A 16,358-nucleotide genomic window follows, 5' to 3' on the forward strand; every position below is an offset into this window, starting at 1 on the left:
TGGTTCCTTGGAGACTTTATAGGTCGGTTGGGTCAGTGACTTTGTGGGCAGATGGATGGTAGTATGCGTCTGTGGAAAGTTTCAGAAAATACAAATAAGCAATTCACCCAGTAAGGTAAAGTTAATGATAATTCATAAGAGAGAATTTGACATCCTCCTTGACTGTCCTAAACCCTAAACCAAGGGTCTTCATTTTCAGACCAAGATTTTACATGCTACTATGCTGGTAGTAGTACAGCTGTAAGACCTTTTTTTATGTTTCATCATCAAAGCGTAGAAGTATAGACACATTCTCTCTCTCTCTCTCTCTCTCTCTGTTCGACTTTTTTTAGATCTAGCCAAAAGTCTCCTCTATCTCCAAGCCACACTACTTCTGGGTCTGTAATAGCTGAAGCTAATGGAGTTCTATTTCTTCGAGGTTAGAAACATACTCTACTAATTATTTCATAAGTTTTATCCTCCAAAATTTGTTTCCGTTGGTTTTGATTCGTTTTTGTTTGTCTCCTCTATGTTTTTGCATGTTTAACAATAATAATTGAAAGACGGTGTTGGCGATTATTGTGGTAGTTGTGACATGGATCGGTGTCATAGCCAGTCTTAAGTGGATATGGAAGAGTTTGTTCAGTTACACGGTTGAAAAGCCTGAGCCAGTATCAGAGGATAATCAAGAACTGGTTGACGTCGATGCCTTTGCATCTCTTCCTTCATCCTCAGCTCCTAGGTGGAAGTATGATGTGTTTTTGAGTTTCAGGGGTGCAGACACTCGTAGGGGTATTACATCCTTTTTATATGATCGACTGCAAAAGAGAGGAATCAAAACATTCATGGATGACCAAGACCTTGACGTAGGGGATGTTATTTCTCCCACTCTCCTAACGGCAATTAAAGAATCAAGGTTTGCAATTATTGTTCTCTCCCAAGACTATGCCTCTTCCACTTGGTGTTTGGAGGAACTTAGAAACATTTGTGAATGCATGAAAGGAGACAACAATAGAATTCTACCACTTTTTTATGATGTGGATCCTACTGATGTACGACATCAGAAGAGGAGTTTCGGAGATGCTTTCACTAAGCATGAAAAATCTGGGCGACACAGATCAGAGAAGGTGCAGCAGTGGAGAGATGCTTTAAAAAAAGTGGCAAATTTCTCTGGATGGCATACACTGAATTATAAGTAAGCATCATGAGACCTTTTTTTAATTAGTAATACTTGTGCTTTTGGATTTATCATTAATTTGCCCGATGATTCACTACAAGAAAAAACATGTTTAACAACATGCAATTAGCGTTGTCAATCACTTTTGACAACGTTTGGCGCATGTTGTAGATGCCAGAGTCATTAAAAGTCCTCGAGTCCTTAACATCGCGCTTTGCATGTTGTCAAAAAGAGGTGAAGCACGTTGTTGTAATTATTCAACAATGAGCTCTGCACGTTGTCATAAATTTTCAACAACGTTTCAAGTGCATGTTGTAAGTTTTAACAACACTCTCAGCATGTTGTCTTTAGTTTTCGACAGCATACATGGTATGTTGTCATATTACATACGTTGTTACAACGTTTCAGCATATACTATTGCACCCAATTTGTTGGGCTATGCTTTCCTGTACCTCTATAAACATTCACCATTACTTAAACACATTCACATGCCAATATTAGTACACGTACACTAACCATGTATGAAAAATATACATTTCATTAGGAGTGCCACATTCTCTTATACATATGTTCTTTACAAAACATGCATGACAAAGTACTGGATTCTTTGTTCACCAGCATTGACAAAACATGCATGGTACTTCCTGACCTACATAAATTCTCTAGTAAAGCAAAATGTACCTGCTACTTCAACTACTAAGGAAGCATTTCAATGGAGCTTTTGGGCCATGCAAGAGTGCTTCCTATAGCTTCACCAAGTTGTTTGGCATCCATGGTTAATCTGTACACTTCCATAGTCTGATACTCATCAAACACCACATCAACCCAAACCTTCCAACAATTTCGTCCAAGAGGCACACAATGAACTTTTGTACTTGGATTTGTTGAAGAGATCATTCCTTCAGCTACCACTTCATCTTCTTCATAATTGTTCCAATTCAAAAGTGCACATCTGCTATTTTCAAGATCATTGCTTGGAGCATTGATTGGTCCACTTCCTCCTCTTCTTTTTCCCCTTCTTTTTCTGTTCTTCATCACCTCTTTTCCTCTTCTTTGTCTGTTCCTTTTCTCTATCAAATTGCAGCCATTGTTTCTCCATCTTGACAGAAACTGTACCTCAAACTAGAAGGCACGAAATCATATATAGCATAGGCACATTAGTCCTTCTGAACTTAGAACTTAGAACTTAGAACCACTACTACAGTACCACTCAATTGCTATTCCTTCTAATCTAATTAACACTTTGACAAGGACAAGTATTAACTACACAGATACAGAAGCACAAGTTACAGTCATCACAAATAATAATACATGCATTCTAATTGAAATAATCTGTAGAATAAGTTTCAGTGCAACAACCAAGATACATGAATCGATGGTAGTTTTTCTGTAAAACAAGGTACAAGAAGACTAATGAAAAGGAAATTATGTGGACATTATATGAATGATAAGAACTTTCTAAAGATTATCAAGGAAAAGGAAATTCAATAAATAGTTGTAAATTTCATTATGCAACATGATACCAGTGACTGAGAATGGCTGACTTATTGCATTCCTGTTCTGTAGAGTCTCTTAATGAAAAACTACACACAGCAGGAAAGCCAGAATAATGAAACATCATATATTTTTGAGGAGTAATAAAGATTTTGACAGCAATAAAAGACTTTATAAGCTGAGGAGTAGTCAAGAAGTAGCTATTTGTTTGTCTCATGGGGTTGGAATTTGGCCCAGAAAGGAAACCCCCCAATCCCTTTTAGACAAAAAGCATATAACTCAAGGATCAATATGTACAGAAGAATCCATTCAAGTAGTTTAATATCTACTTGGTTTTTAAAATGATAACTCAAGGAGATTAAATAAAAATTTATTTGATCACAAGGTTAAGGGTGTATAGATTCAGAGTATGCTTGCCCAAACACATAGAGATAAGAAGTTGGAAACAATGTGATCCAAACAAAGAACCAGGAGGGAAATGGTGAACAGAAAAAGACTTGGAAAAGAAACAATGAATTTACAGCAAGGGTTCTGAATCAATGCAATAGATGACAGACACATAGACACACAGTGCACGTTATAGGTTTGATAGCTTAAATCCTAGTTTGTTTTAGGAATCAGGAAACTAGCCTTGGTTTAGGGTATGAATTTTCCCTCGGTTATATTAGCGGATCAATCATACAAATTTGAGTCTTGGATGCTATCACTTTGGCAGTTTAGTAGGTGCCACTGATTTGAAGTTGTGACATTGCTGAAAACTATAATTAATTCCTTCTCTGGCAATGACCTCAGAAGCAATAAAACCAACTACTTTGTCTTTGTGGTGGCATAATCTGTTTTGATAATATAATTAATGTAGGGTTTGGTGTGTCTATGGCTTTCAGATCACATCCCCTGCTGCATTCTTTTCTCATGTCAATATTTAAAAAAAGTATGAAAATAGCACTTGCTAACCACCAAGGCTTTATGTTTCTGTTAACACTCAAACAACATTATAGTAATGTATATAGTGCCATCACTTTTTCAGACCAAAAAATTGGTAAAGAGGTCTATGGTTAGGTATAACGAATTAACTATTTCTGAAATCTACTAACCAAATAGCAGTGGAACATGTATGAGATACCCAGGTTCTCATCTTCTTTTTCTGAGATACCCACAAAATCCTACTAAGTACCTTATTTAGGATATGTTTTACAAATTCTCACAACTAATTCAAATATAAACCACTTTTGATCGACCTTAAGACATCATATAAGTGTTGTTCATACTAATTCTAAAATCAACACCACATTTGCTGAAAACAGTAGTGAGTAGTGACACAATTGTAGATCCCTATTTAGCAATGCTCTTACAACATATTTTACTTGGTGACCTTCCATGCTAGACATATTGTTCTCTTTTCTCACCATTTCTCAACAACCAAGAAACCAATAAACCCTTATACATTATGCAAATCTAATCCTCCCAAGAAGAAACACAAAACATATTTTATCACTGAGAAAGTCGCAATATTGGCTATAAATCATTACAATTTAGTGATACTATCGAATTTTTACATAAAACTCACTATCTAGCATGAATCATCTTTATTTTCAATGCACACCAAGTGTTCGACAAAATGCCAAATCAGGAAGAACAAGCAAAACATGAACAAGCGAATGAATAACAGTGTTTTGCATCTGCGAGACTAAAACCTGAGTTCATCAAACAATTTTCAAACAAGAACATGATGATTAGAATGAAATAGGAACCTAGCTAGATGATGAAATTAAAGGTGCGAAACGGTGGAACAGGTAATATGAAGAAAGAAAGAAGTACCTTCGTAGCCGTAACGCCGGAAATGCATTAGAGATTGACAACCGAGGTCGGCGGAGTCAGTGGCGCGGTCGACGGAGCCGAGGCAGAGGATGAACTAGTAAGGACGTAGCCGACGCTGGGCGGCGCTTGGGAGGTATGGGACTACGGGAGGGATTGGAGGAGCTCAGCCAAAGGCAAACTCGACCCTGCCGTCGGCTAAGCAGGACGTGCTCGACGGCGGCGACGCCGGACAAGCAGTCTTGCTCCATAGTGAAGTCGTCGATCCAATTGAGAGTGACGACGGAGGGAAGCGATCGTTTCGGGCGGTTTAGGGTTTGAGAAGTGAGAGCTTCAGAGCTCAATTCTTCAAGCCCAGGATTTTATATGTTTTGGGTCTATGATGGATTTAGAGAGCTGATGCTTCTTTTTTTTACTGACTTTAGTCAACAGGCCCTTTTGTTTTTTTTTTTTTTAATCTTTTATCTCAAAGTTTCGACCGCGTTAGCTGCACGTTGTTGTTTTGAAAATATTTAACAACATGCACTCCTACTTGTTGATACATTAATTGACAACAAGTAGACAACAACGTGCAAACTGAGTTATCGATAACGAAATTAACAACATGCAAATGACGCATGTAGTGGTAAATAATTTAATACAACACTCTTTCTGCGCATGTTGTAGAATATTAGAGATGACAACGAGCATTTACAGCATGTTGTAAATATGATGTTGTCATAGACTATTTTTCTTGTAGTGATTTTCTGATCCATAATGCTTACTTGCAGAACAGAAAGAGAACTTGTGGATGACATTGAGGAATCTGTGTGCAATAAATTACGACCCACTGGACTTGAGCTTAAAATGTCCATTGGAGGTTTTAAAGCATTTGAAGCAACAAAACAAGCCATTGATGAGGTTATGAATGCGCTAAAAGATGATGAGGCCACTACCATTGGAGTCTACGGAATGGGGGGCGTTGGAAAAACGACAATGGCGAAGTATGTTGGAGCACTAGCCCAAGAAAGGAGGCTTTTTGATAAAGTGATTATGGCTGTTGTATCCCAAAACCCTGACTTTATGAAAATTCAACAAACATTTGCAGAACAGTTGGGCTTGAAATTGGAGGAGAAGACAGAAATTGTAAGAGCCCGTAAATTGGAGGAGAAAATAATGGGAGAAACCCGGATCCTCATAATCTTGGATGACATTTGGAAGAGAATAGACTTTTCAGACATTGGAATTCCGAGCCATTCCAAAGTTCTACTGACCACCAGAAAATTGGATGTTTGCCGTTCCATGGATTGCCATGCAAACATACGTCTCAATATCTTATCAGAAGAAGATTCTCTGAATTTATTTGTGAAGGAAGCAAGGAAGTACCCTCTTGACAAATCATCCAATTTCTATGATGTAGCGAGTGAGGTGGCTAGAGAATGCGCTGGTCTTCCTATTGCTTTGATAGCAGTTGCGAGGGCCCTTCGAGGTGAAGGTTTGGACAGATGGAAAGAAGCTGCTCGACGACTAAAAGTGTCTCAACCCCCCATCCTTGAAGATGAGGGAGATGTGTTCAAATGCATAAAGTTAAGCTATGATTACTTGAAATCTGATGTTTCGAAATCATGCTTCTTGCTTTGCTGCCTGTTCCCAGAAGATTATGATATCCCAATTGAATACTTGCTCAATTATGGAATTGGGAAAGGAATGTTTCAAGATTCCGACATGCTAGACGCCCGCGCCACAACAAATTCAGCGGTGAAGGCCCTTAAAGAGTCTAGCTTGCTTTTGGACTCTAGAGAAGACGGATTGCTTTGGGACTCTAGACATGAAGGACGTGTAAGGATGCATGATGTCATTCGGGATATGGCAATATTGATATCATTATCTGAAGACGGCCCGCGGTTCTTTGTGAAAGTTGGCTGTGAATTGAAGAATTGGCCAAGGATTGATGCACGTAAGGGCTACTCTGCAATCTCACTAATGAAGAACAAAATTTGCAAGCTACCCGAAGAGTTGGTATGTCCAAATCTCCAGATTTTATTACTGCGAGACAATGCTTCTCTAAATGAGATCCCAGAATCTTTCTTCCAAAGTCAGAAAGAATTAAGGGTCTTGGATCTTAGCCACACTGGTATTTCATTACTACCCCAATCAATCAGTTTCCTAACCAACCTTCAAGCTTTGTATTTAGATTACTGCAAGGACATAACTGATATTTCTGTAATCGGAAAACTTCACAAGCTTGAGGTTCTTAGTATGAAAGGAAATGCTCTGAAAGAATTGCCCAGAGAAATAGGACAGTTGACCAATCTAAGGATGCTGGATGTCAGTGCTGAAGTTATTGGCACAGTTCCATCTAAAGTGATATCAAAGTTACATAAATTAGAAGAACTGTACATGCAATGTGGATTTTGGGACTGGGGGAGTAAAATTGATGGAGAAGGCGAAGAAACTAATATTGGCTTTGATGAATTAGCTGGTTTATCATATTTAAGCAATTTGAAAGTTCTCTCTGTAAAAGGTCGCTGTGAGAACTTGAAAGAATTGATGAATGCAATAACATGTGTTCCATATATGCCTGTGTATGAGAACTTGGAAGAGTTGCATCTGTTTAGCCTGGATGAACTGAAGCAGTTATGTGTTGGTGAGTTACCAGTTGTATCTCTCTGCAGTCTGAAATTATTGGAGGTCCGTCAGTGTCGTAACTTGGGGAATGTACTGTTGCCATCAAAATTGTTGCAGAAACTATCAAATCTGGAAAAACTACTCTGCTCTGATACGAAAGTGGAATATATGTTTGGATGTGAAGGATTTGAGCCAGATCAAACAAATCTGAGAGAGATGGAGTTACAGAATCTACGCGCAGTAAGAAGCATATGTAATGGTCCTGCTCCACGTGTAATGTTCCACGCTTTAAAGGAATTGTTCATTGACAATTGCAACTTCCAGGGAAGTCTCTTCACATTTGATGTAGCTCAGTGTCTTTTTCAATTGGAAACTCTTACTGTATCCGAATGCCCTGTCTTGGAAAGAGTAATCGAAGCAAGGAGGGAAATATTGAAGAACAGGAAGACCATTCTTCCAAAATTGAAGTTCTTAGCTTTGCTAGATCTTCCAATGTTGTACAAGGGAAGTGCTACTATTGATTTTGAGTGTCCTTCATTGGAAAACTTGTATCTGGATGGCTGCCCCCACTTGTCACTTCCATCCTCTGCTGCTGCTGACTACTTCCACAGCAGGAACCAAGTCAATGATGAGAAGAAGCCGTGTCTCAGTTTGGTAGACATTAAGTATGTTGCTGGGTCATAAACTTAACTCGTTTTTCTTTTATCTTATAATCTGCTTATATAATTGGTAGGCTAGTTTGAATTCCTGCTAGTAAACAAATAGAAATTAAAAGTTGTTGTGGTTATATATATATATATATATATATATATATATATATATATAACCACAACAACTTTTAATTTCTATTTGATAGAGAGAGAGAGAGCTTTTCCATAATTAACATTATTTATTTGCCGACCGCTTTCAAAAGTTTAATTGTTAGTAGGTTTCTTCATCTTTCAAACAATGATGCAAGGTTTTTGACTTGTTGATTCTATGTTTTCTTTTTTTGAATAATGATTCTATGTTTTTTAATTGCACCACAATTGCGTGCTAAGGTAACTGGCTAGAAAATAGGTAGTCAGATTTGCATCATATTTGAAAGCTTGTTTTTGAATAAGTGAACCCTTATTTTATGTAAATTATAATTCCAACATTGTAAAGATCATTGGTTCGATTTTCACTGACATATGTAAGGTTGAGATGAGCTAAGAGTTTTTTTTTTGTTTAAAAAAAGAAAAAAGAAAAAAAAGTGAGCCCTCATCTTTTTAGTGAATGATATTTGTCAGGTTTGGTGGCTGTTTGATCCTCTGATATATGGATTGAATCTTAGAAAGCTGATGTATGTGTTGCTTTGGTCTTATTAATATTTCTGATTTAAAAAAACTGAAACGAGTTCCGCATTTTAGTAGACCAAGCTAATTTCGACTACCGGCCAATTTTTTTTGCTTTTTTTGCAATCAACTGACTGTCCCAAAATTTGAAAACATAAACTTTGTACAGATCATGAATTGAATCATTTTCATTCTATCTAGATATTAATTTACTCTGATTCTGCATTTTAGACTACCTTTTTTTTTTAATTGTAATTCATTTTTTGTCTATTTAGCTCGGGGAGTGCAATGTAAACAACACAATATTGTTGACTTATTTTTTTTTATTTTTTTATTTTTCCATTTGACAAGAGCGTCCCTGTTCGTAAAGCGTTTTTATGAACAACTGCGAGAACAGAAGGACGAAAATAGTGGCCGGAAGCTTGATGAAAGCAGTGATCAGACCTGGTGGAGGTGCTTCAACACCTGAAGATGGTGATCAGGTTGGGCTTACATTACGCTTTCTGAAGCCAGTATCGCAATTGAACTGTGTATAAAAGCAAATGGTGGAAGGTAGATTAGTTTTTTCGATTTGCAGTTCATATATCATTGCACTGTTAGAACATTGGATGGAGTTATTGTTGAATCTTCAAGATCAGAATTTGGTGGTGAGTTGAATTGTGTGTCATGAAGCACATTTTCACAACTCTATACAGATTAATACAGGAAAAGTTGGATCATATGTTTAATAAACTAAACATAGCTGATCACTTTTTATCACACTCTCTCTCCTAGCAGCCAGTGAATTGTACACAGAGCTGATCTACAAAACCCACATGGCCATACTACTGGGAGCTGGCCAACAGCTGCCGACGGGTTCCACCTTTCTTTACTCTGAATTTTGTTCTAGGTATAATTCCTTTGGATTTAAGCACGGAATCATCGCTGTTGGATTTTATGGATGTTTTAGGGTGCTGCATCATATTCCTTTGGGTGAATTTGAATCTTAATCTTCTCTTGACTAAAAACTAAAATCCTAGAAATTATTATTTTCATATAGAACAAGGTGCAATTAAGTTATTTTCTGTTAGAAGCATGTGGGTTATCAGTTATGGTTAATAATAACTGCAGTAGGGTTTCTGAATCAATGATGGGCTATAGGTATTGGAATTTGGATGAGCATAATTGTAGGATCTTTTTTTAGTTGATTTATGGAAAGCCTTGTTCTAAGCCAATTTAATTTGGAATATAATGCCAATGAAACCTTTTTCTACATGGTCTTTGTGTATTGTGCTTGCTGTGGTTAGTGAAGGTACCAATGAAGCTACCACTTACTCCTGCCATTTTGTTCCTTAGTAGAGGGTCTAAGGCTTTTCAGTTGCAGACCCTGATTCACCGTCTATCACTTCGTAAAATGTTAGTTTTTGCATTGCTAGTTATTCTAGTTATGAGATTCGTCTCCCTGTTATGTTTTTGTAGGGGAATCAAAATATTAAATTGGCTCATGTAATAGAAAGTATTGAAGGGGTGTAGATGGAGTCTCATGGCAAGTCACTCAAGGTATATGCACCATACATAATTTTGATGCAAACATTTGGTTTATCAGTTACTTTAAGTAGTGAAACTGATAGTCATTCCAAATGACAAGCTATTGACTGCAGTTTCCCCAGTAACAGAGGCATTTAATCTAGCTGACGATATTTTACGACAAGGGGTGTTCGTGGTATCTCCGATATAATCACGGTATGTGATCTTTAATGATCTTGTAATTATGACCTCTATTCTGATGTTAAATACAGTATAATTAGACAAAAGAAGGAAAGCAAAGAAAAAATTTAGAAGGAAAATGAGAATGAACGCCGATGTGTCCTATCAGGAAATAACTTTTTACTTCTTTGTTCATATACTACATCTAGTAAGAGTGCTTGACAGACTCTAAGATAGGCATCTCAATGCTTTCCCTAATTTGTACATCGTAAGGGCACCAGAAGTTCTGTATGAATACTTATTATTCTTTTCATGGGTTATTATTATTATTCTAAAACTGGCACCCAGTTCTGAAACAATATCACATATTGTGATGATATATTTCAAACTTCTTATATTGATAAGCTGAATTTATAACTTATAAGCATTGCATCGGTATATGCTTGGAACGTCACCTTTAGATCAATGGAGTTCTATAATGCTTAGTTGATCATTTGTAGTTTCCTGTCCTATTTCCTTAGCGTCATATTTTGTTACACTAGTTGATAGTCATCACGTTAAATGCAGATTCCCGGGCTGGCAAATGTCGACTTTGCTGATGTAAGGGCTATAATGGTGAATGCGGGTTCTTCATTGATGGGGATAGGAACTGCAACTGGTAATTTGTGATTTACTAACTAGAATGTTTACAGTGCTAATATGATGTCAGAGTCAGAGGCTTCACGTACTTATGATTTTGGACATGATTGTGGTGGAACCTAATTACCATAGTGCCTTCCATGATGGCATCACTGTGGGTAACCTTGTGAAAGTTACTTTTATGAATGACATCAAGAACTTATCAGTTTATTGGGTTAGTGTGTGAGGAGGAAGGTGATCTAATACCTGGTTTGTTAGAATTTAAATATATAGGTATTTGTTCCTCAATAAGGTACAGGATACGGCCATAAGCTTTGAGAAATGTTTATTTGAGAAATTTTTTTTACTGAGAATGATTTCTTAGTATTGGAGATGGTCTGAATATGTAGTTTTAGTTGCATTCTCCATGTCCTGTGATTTGGAGTGTGCATGTCAATAATTTTGATACTAAAATGACTGTGTCATCAACATAGAGAATTCAAATTCTTTGGTCGTAGCCAATCCCATCTTCTAGATGTATGCTTGTTAGTTGTGACTCTAGTTCAATGCAGAATTTTACATCTTTTTTGTTTTGGAAAAATTTTAAAATGACTGGAGTTCTGTGTGAATTAGCCATCAGCTGTGGGATTCGCACAAAATATTTACTTCAAGGGTTATAACTTATAAGGATTGTGTGAAATTTCTTTGGATGCTTTTCAAGATATAACATATATCTCCATTTCTGCCTTCTATAACATGTTCACCAAGTTATCTACAACTATGAATAGTTTTGTCATGTGATTGAGTAGTGGTGCATTAGCAGTTCATTTCATCAGAGCCTATTTCCTTGTGCGAGGAACATTCATCCCATTTTTTTTTATGTAAGCAGATAACTCTGTTTTTTTTTTCCTTCCTCTTTGGGAATAGGGAAGACAAGGGCAAGAGATGCTGCTTTAAATGCCATTCAATCATCTTTATTAGATATTGTTATAGAGAGGGCTACTGGAATTGTCTGGAACATAACTGGTGGAACTGATTTGACACACTATGAGGTACCACTTTCTGATTGGCATAAAAACTTCTTACCAGAACTTCCTGAATTCCAATATAATTATTCCCCATCTACTGAATTCTCCAAGTTGTGGTTTTCACTCACATATGATATGAGACATTTCTCTTCTGCTACACTCTAATTTTGGGTATTCTCATAGGTAAATGCTGCAGCAGAGGTTATATATGATCTTGTTGATCCAACAGCAAATTTAATATTTGGAGCAGTGACAGATCCATCACTCAGTGGTCAAGTAAGTTTTGTTGCTTTCTCTAAAGTCTGCAATCCTACCCTTGTCTCATTATGACCTGATCACATCTGCGTTGTACCAGTAATTTAAAAAATAAGAAAGAGGATAATCCAATTGATGGGAGAGTTCTTGTGAGGACTCAGTAAGGACTTTCAAATCAATGGTTGGATAAGTGTTTTTAAAATTTTTAAAATATTATTTTTTCAACAAGTACGTCAGCCAACTGTTTTTGAAGTCCTCATTAGAGAGAGAACCCCATCAATAACTTTTACTTGGTCCCTTTTCCTGAAGATCTACTTGCCAGAAAGGAATTTCATTCGTGCATCTGAAGGCATATTTTATACCTTTAGTTTTCTTATTACTAGGTATAACTATAAGCAAATAGATGATATATAGTCCTGGTTATCCTAGTATGTGGTGGTATTTTAGTTTGAAAACCTATTAAATGTCATGTTGCTTGTCTTGGTTTCATTCAGGTTAGCATCACTCTAATTGCTACTGGATTCAAACGCCAAGAAGAAAGTGATGGGAGGCCACTCCAGGTATTCCTCATAGCTCACTCTCTCACTTTCTCCATAAGTCTCTCGACAATTTTATTAAAATACCAAATTGCAGGCACAAGTAGATATTACCCTTGGAATCAATCGAAGACCTTCCTCCTTGTCAGAAGGTAGTTCAGTCGAGATTCCCGATTTCTTGAAGAAGAAAAGGATGCTCACGTTATCCAGTTTGAAATGCTTCCTTTTTTATTCCAATGAGTGCCTTGTCTGAGGCCTCCCAGCCTCTTCATTACCACATTAGCATCAATCTGAGGGATTTAAGTATGCCTCTGTAGATACTGGATGATAGATCCTCAATATGTCATTTGTTAGTACTTAGTAATGGTTTCTAGCCTTCATATATTAGTGCACTCTCGTTTGAGTATTATGTCTATGTTCTCCTTTGTTCCCTGAGTATTTGAATAAAAGCCATTGGCGTGTATAGAGTTTTCCATCTAGGAAGTGAGAATAGAACTTATGGAGAAGCATGAATTGCTTTGCTTCAGAGAATTCTTCTTTGTTACTTGATATCTGATTTTAATTTCAGCTTTATTATAGTATCTTCTCAGAAACAGAAGCCATATACATTTCTGCAAAGCAAAATAAATTGATGGGTAAACATTGAGCATTTTTCTTAGTCCATGATTCTTGTGGCTTTCACGAGAGAGAAGAAGAAAATGTAACTGGTTCCTGTCTCTGTAAACCTGGAGATGTGAATCTTGATGAAGAATCTCATCACATATCACCTGAGAATGGCTACCAAACAATCACTTGATCACTTCTTGTTACACTATAAACCAATTGCGCTAATAATCCAATGGATGAAGAAGTCAATCGCCTCTTCCAAGTGCAGGACAAACGGTCAGGTTATTCGTCTTCTTACATGCTTTTGAGTCAAAGCCTAAAAGCCTCTTCCTCATTCTTAATCACCCAGTCGGCTCAAAAAATATTTGTCCGAAGTAACCAGACAGATGACTTTTGTATGAGTTCCTTTACAAAACTTTGGCCTTCAAAACTTCTACCAATAATCTCCACATGAACACAACCCATCTGCGAAATGGTGGAACCGAATATTGTCCCTAACTATAATCTTTCTTCCAACAACCAAGGGAGATGTACTTGATTGCAGAATAGCAATCCAAGCACACCCTCAAAACTTTTCTTCACAATGATTGGCTTCCTGGCAGGCATACTTATCAGTGCAAATGCAATCGCTATCCTGTCACTATGATGGTGAAGAAGTTCTACCTTTGAATTGTCGTGCATATCATGTAGAACAAGAACTGTATTTGGAACATATCCAGCTTTCTTTATCACATAAAGAAGACTATCAAGTTTCTCATATAGTTCTTTCTCCTAAGGATGAGACAAATCTTCGTCTCCAGACGTGTGTGTTTTGTTTCCAACATCAACCCAACTATAACCGGGAAATTTCTTCATGCTGCTGTCTCTCATCATCTTCCGCACACTTCTGAAATCTTCCCATTTTTGCTCCTTTGCATGTAGAGTTGAAAGCAAAACATCTGCTCCACTATTCTCACGTTCAAGCTGTATCAATTTCTCCGCTGCCAGTATGCCCCTCTTTATCACCATGAATCGTGCAGGCACCAAGAAAGGGGCACCACCCGAAAGCATTTGGCTGCATTGGCATGCTGTTAATAAAATCTTCGGCCTCTTCAAGCCTTCCAGCCCTGCCAAGTAAATCAATAATGCAAGAGTAATGTCCAGCTCTAGGTACTATGCCATATGTTTTCTCCATAGAGTAAAAGTACTTTAAATCTTCCTCTACCAATACAGAATGGCTACAACCTGTTAAAAGACTGATAAATGTTATTGCATTTGGTTTCACTCCTGCCTGGACCATTCTACTAAAAGTTTCCAAGGCGTCATTTCCTAAGCCATGAACTGCAAATACACTTAGCAATGAATTCCATGCAACTTAGTCGGGGTGGCTACCTCGTCAAACACTTGTATTGAATGATCAAGTAACCCACATTTCCCATGAATATCAACAAGAACAGAAGACACAAAACTGTCTTTATCAAAATTAAACTTGACAACCTGAGCATGAAGTTGAATCCCTCGTTCAAGTGCAGCTTGGTTGGCACAGGCCTTGACCAAGCTAGAGAAAGTGAACTGATTAGGCTCAACTCCCCTCTTTTGTAAGTCAACAGACACACTAAAAGCCTTCTCGATTTCATCCATCTCAACATAACCATTGATCAGAGAGGAATACGACACAATATTTCTACGCTCAGGGTCAACATATCTCCTGATTTCGAGTACATATCAACCAGAGCATATCCCACAGCAACCTCTACTTCCAATCCCAACTTCACAACCGTCGAATGAACACACTTTCCAAACTGACAAGCCTTCAGTGCAGAACAAGCACTCAAAGCAATAGAAACAACATTTTTATCTATACCAAATTACCAATCCCATCATTGATCATCCTCTGGTAACTCAGTAAAGCTACCTCAAAATCCCCACTTTTTGCATACCCATCAATCATCGAAGTCCACGATACAGCATCCTTACTCGGCATTTCCTCGAAAACCTTACAAGCCTCAACCATAAACCCACATTTCGAATACATATCCGCTAAACTACTACCCACAAACAGCTCACAAGCCAAGCCCAATTTCAAAGCAAGAGAATGCAGCTGCCTCCCAATCTCAACCGACCCAAGAACCACACAAGCTCTGATGACACTTGCAAATGCAAACTGGGTCGGGCTCTCCCCAGCAATTCTCATCTGGGAAAAGGCCTTGAAACTCTCGGAGAACCTCAAGTTCTGAGAAAACCCAGTGACCATTGCAGTCCAGGAAACCAAGTTTCGGTGAGGCATTTGGTCGAAAACCTTGAGGGCATAATCGACGTCCCCGCATTTGGAGTACATGTTGAGGAGGTGGTTGGTGAGGAAAATGCATAGTGGGTAATGAGTGCGTAGGAGGTGAGCGTGGAGCTCTTTGCCTTTGTTTAGCTGCTTGGTTTTTGCGTAGGTTTGGATCACTTGCGCCAAAGTGGTGGACTCCTCCTTGAGAATTTGGCCGCCAAAAAGGCGCAAGAGTTGAAAACTCATAAAGGAAGGTTGCGAATCAAATTTTCTGGGAAAGCTTTACATTATGTAAAATGGAATCATCCAGAAGTCCATAACCAAATAAAATGTTTCTATGATGTTATTCTTCTAAATTACTTACTTTTTAAATTTACGTTTGTGTACGGGGTCGATTTTTTGAAACTGAAAACCAACTAATTGCATGGAGCTTTAGAAATTAATTGAGATCAAATTGAATTGATGCTAGCGATGTAATTTTAGTTAGTACTCAAGATGTCACTTCAAATCGAACCGCAGGAATATGGGGCTATATGCCCATTTTTAGTTAGTTTGTCTTGTACTAGCTTGTTACTATCATTATTGACGATAGTTGAATAGGCTAGCTTTTAATAAGTGAGTAAAACATGTCGAATGAGTGATCATAGCCTCTATATTACCGTGATGTTGACTTCATCACAACTTCTTCTTGACTATCTGTATATGACAGCGAAATGTCATTCTAGTCTTACCCTATATTAATGAAATCTCTATTATAATGTTCTTTGTCAAAAAAAAAATTATTATTTTTCTTTTTCATTGTAGACTTTTCAAATTAAGCTATCGTCCCTAATTCTTTAAATAGTAATTTAATTTTCTTTTTTTACTTTTTTTTTCTTTTCCTTTTTTTTTTTCCTTTCAATGCATGTCGATTAAAATTAGGTTATAGTTGAAAATGAGAATATTTTATATTTTTGTTGGAAATAGGACTCAATTTCTTGATCTTAA

The 16,358-nt window shown here is 37.4% G+C and overlaps 2 protein-coding genes, 1 long non-coding RNA gene and 1 pseudogene across 8 annotated transcripts; 2 read left to right on the plus strand and 2 right to left on the minus strand.

The window, feature by feature from the left end:
• The first annotated feature begins 103 nt into the window (after nt 1-103).
• Nucleotides 104-11,928, plus strand: LOC133723596 (probable disease resistance protein At4g27220). Of its 6 annotated transcripts, none has more exons than XM_062150480.1 (9): nt 104-418; nt 543-1,174; nt 5,236-7,737; nt 8,740-9,035; nt 9,163-9,277; nt 9,847-9,927; nt 10,016-10,110; nt 10,642-11,744; nt 11,904-11,928. In XM_062150480.1, the coding sequence occupies exons 1-4, from the start codon at nt 398-400 to the stop codon at nt 8,855-8,857; spliced, it is 3,273 nt and encodes a 1,090-aa protein (XP_062006464.1). In that variant the 5' UTR covers nt 104-397; the 3' UTR covers nt 8,858-9,035; nt 9,163-9,277; nt 9,847-9,927; nt 10,016-10,110; nt 10,642-11,744; nt 11,904-11,928. The 6 variants fall into 6 exon arrangements, with proteins under 6 accessions (XP_062006464.1, XP_062006462.1, XP_062006465.1 ...); XM_062150478.1 differs by having other exon boundaries at nt 9,166-9,277; XM_062150481.1 differs by having other exon boundaries at nt 9,166-9,277; nt 10,029-10,110.
• Nucleotides 1,677-5,192, minus strand: LOC133720119 (uncharacterized). Its single transcript, XR_009851695.1, has 2 exons — nt 4,469-5,192; nt 1,677-2,278 (listed from the first exon to the last, which is right to left on the minus strand). It is a non-coding gene; the product is annotated as an uncharacterized LOC133720119 (long non-coding RNA).
• Nucleotides 10,636-13,307, plus strand: LOC133722918 (cell division protein FtsZ homolog 2-2, chloroplastic-like). The gene is made up of 6 exons (XM_062149770.1): nt 10,636-10,732; nt 11,620-11,744; nt 11,904-11,996; nt 12,470-12,535; nt 12,609-12,663; nt 13,171-13,307. The coding sequence occupies exons 1-6, from the start codon at nt 10,636-10,638 to the stop codon at nt 13,305-13,307; spliced, it is 573 nt and encodes a 190-aa protein (XP_062005754.1).
• On the minus strand, nt 12,865-15,850 carry LOC133723597 (putative pentatricopeptide repeat-containing protein At5g52630; annotated as a pseudogene).
• Between the last annotated feature and the right edge of the window lie 508 nt (nt 15,851-16,358).

The sequence above is a fragment of the Rosa rugosa genome, chromosome 7 (genome assembly GCF_958449725.1).
Source record: "Rosa rugosa chromosome 7, drRosRugo1.1, whole genome shotgun sequence".
Taxonomy (NCBI): Eukaryota; Viridiplantae; Streptophyta; class Magnoliopsida; order Rosales; family Rosaceae; genus Rosa; species Rosa rugosa.

Excerpts from the sequence above, each read along its gene's own strand:
- LOC133723596 (XM_062150480.1), top strand. The coding sequence starts at position 398 with ATGGAGTTCTATTTCTTCGAG. Across the intron at positions 419-542 it reads TGGAGTTCTATTTCTTCGAG|ACGGTGTTGGCGATTATTGT; the intron begins GTTAGAAACATA and ends AATAATTGAAAG. Across the intron at positions 7,738-8,739 it reads CTCAGTTTGGTAGACATTAA|AGCGTCCCTGTTCGTAAAGC; the intron begins GTATGTTGCTGG and ends CCATTTGACAAG.
- LOC133722918 (XM_062149770.1), top strand. The coding sequence starts at position 10,636 with ATGCAGATTCCCGGGCTGGCAAATGTCGACTTTGCTGATGTAAGGGCT. Across the intron at positions 11,997-12,469 it reads ATCCATCACTCAGTGGTCAA|GTTAGCATCACTCTAATTGC; the intron begins GTAAGTTTTGTT and ends GGTTTCATTCAG. Across the intron at positions 12,664-13,170 it reads ACCTTCCTCCTTGTCAGAAG|TCCATGATTCTTGTGGCTTT; the intron begins GTAGTTCAGTCG and ends CATTTTTCTTAG.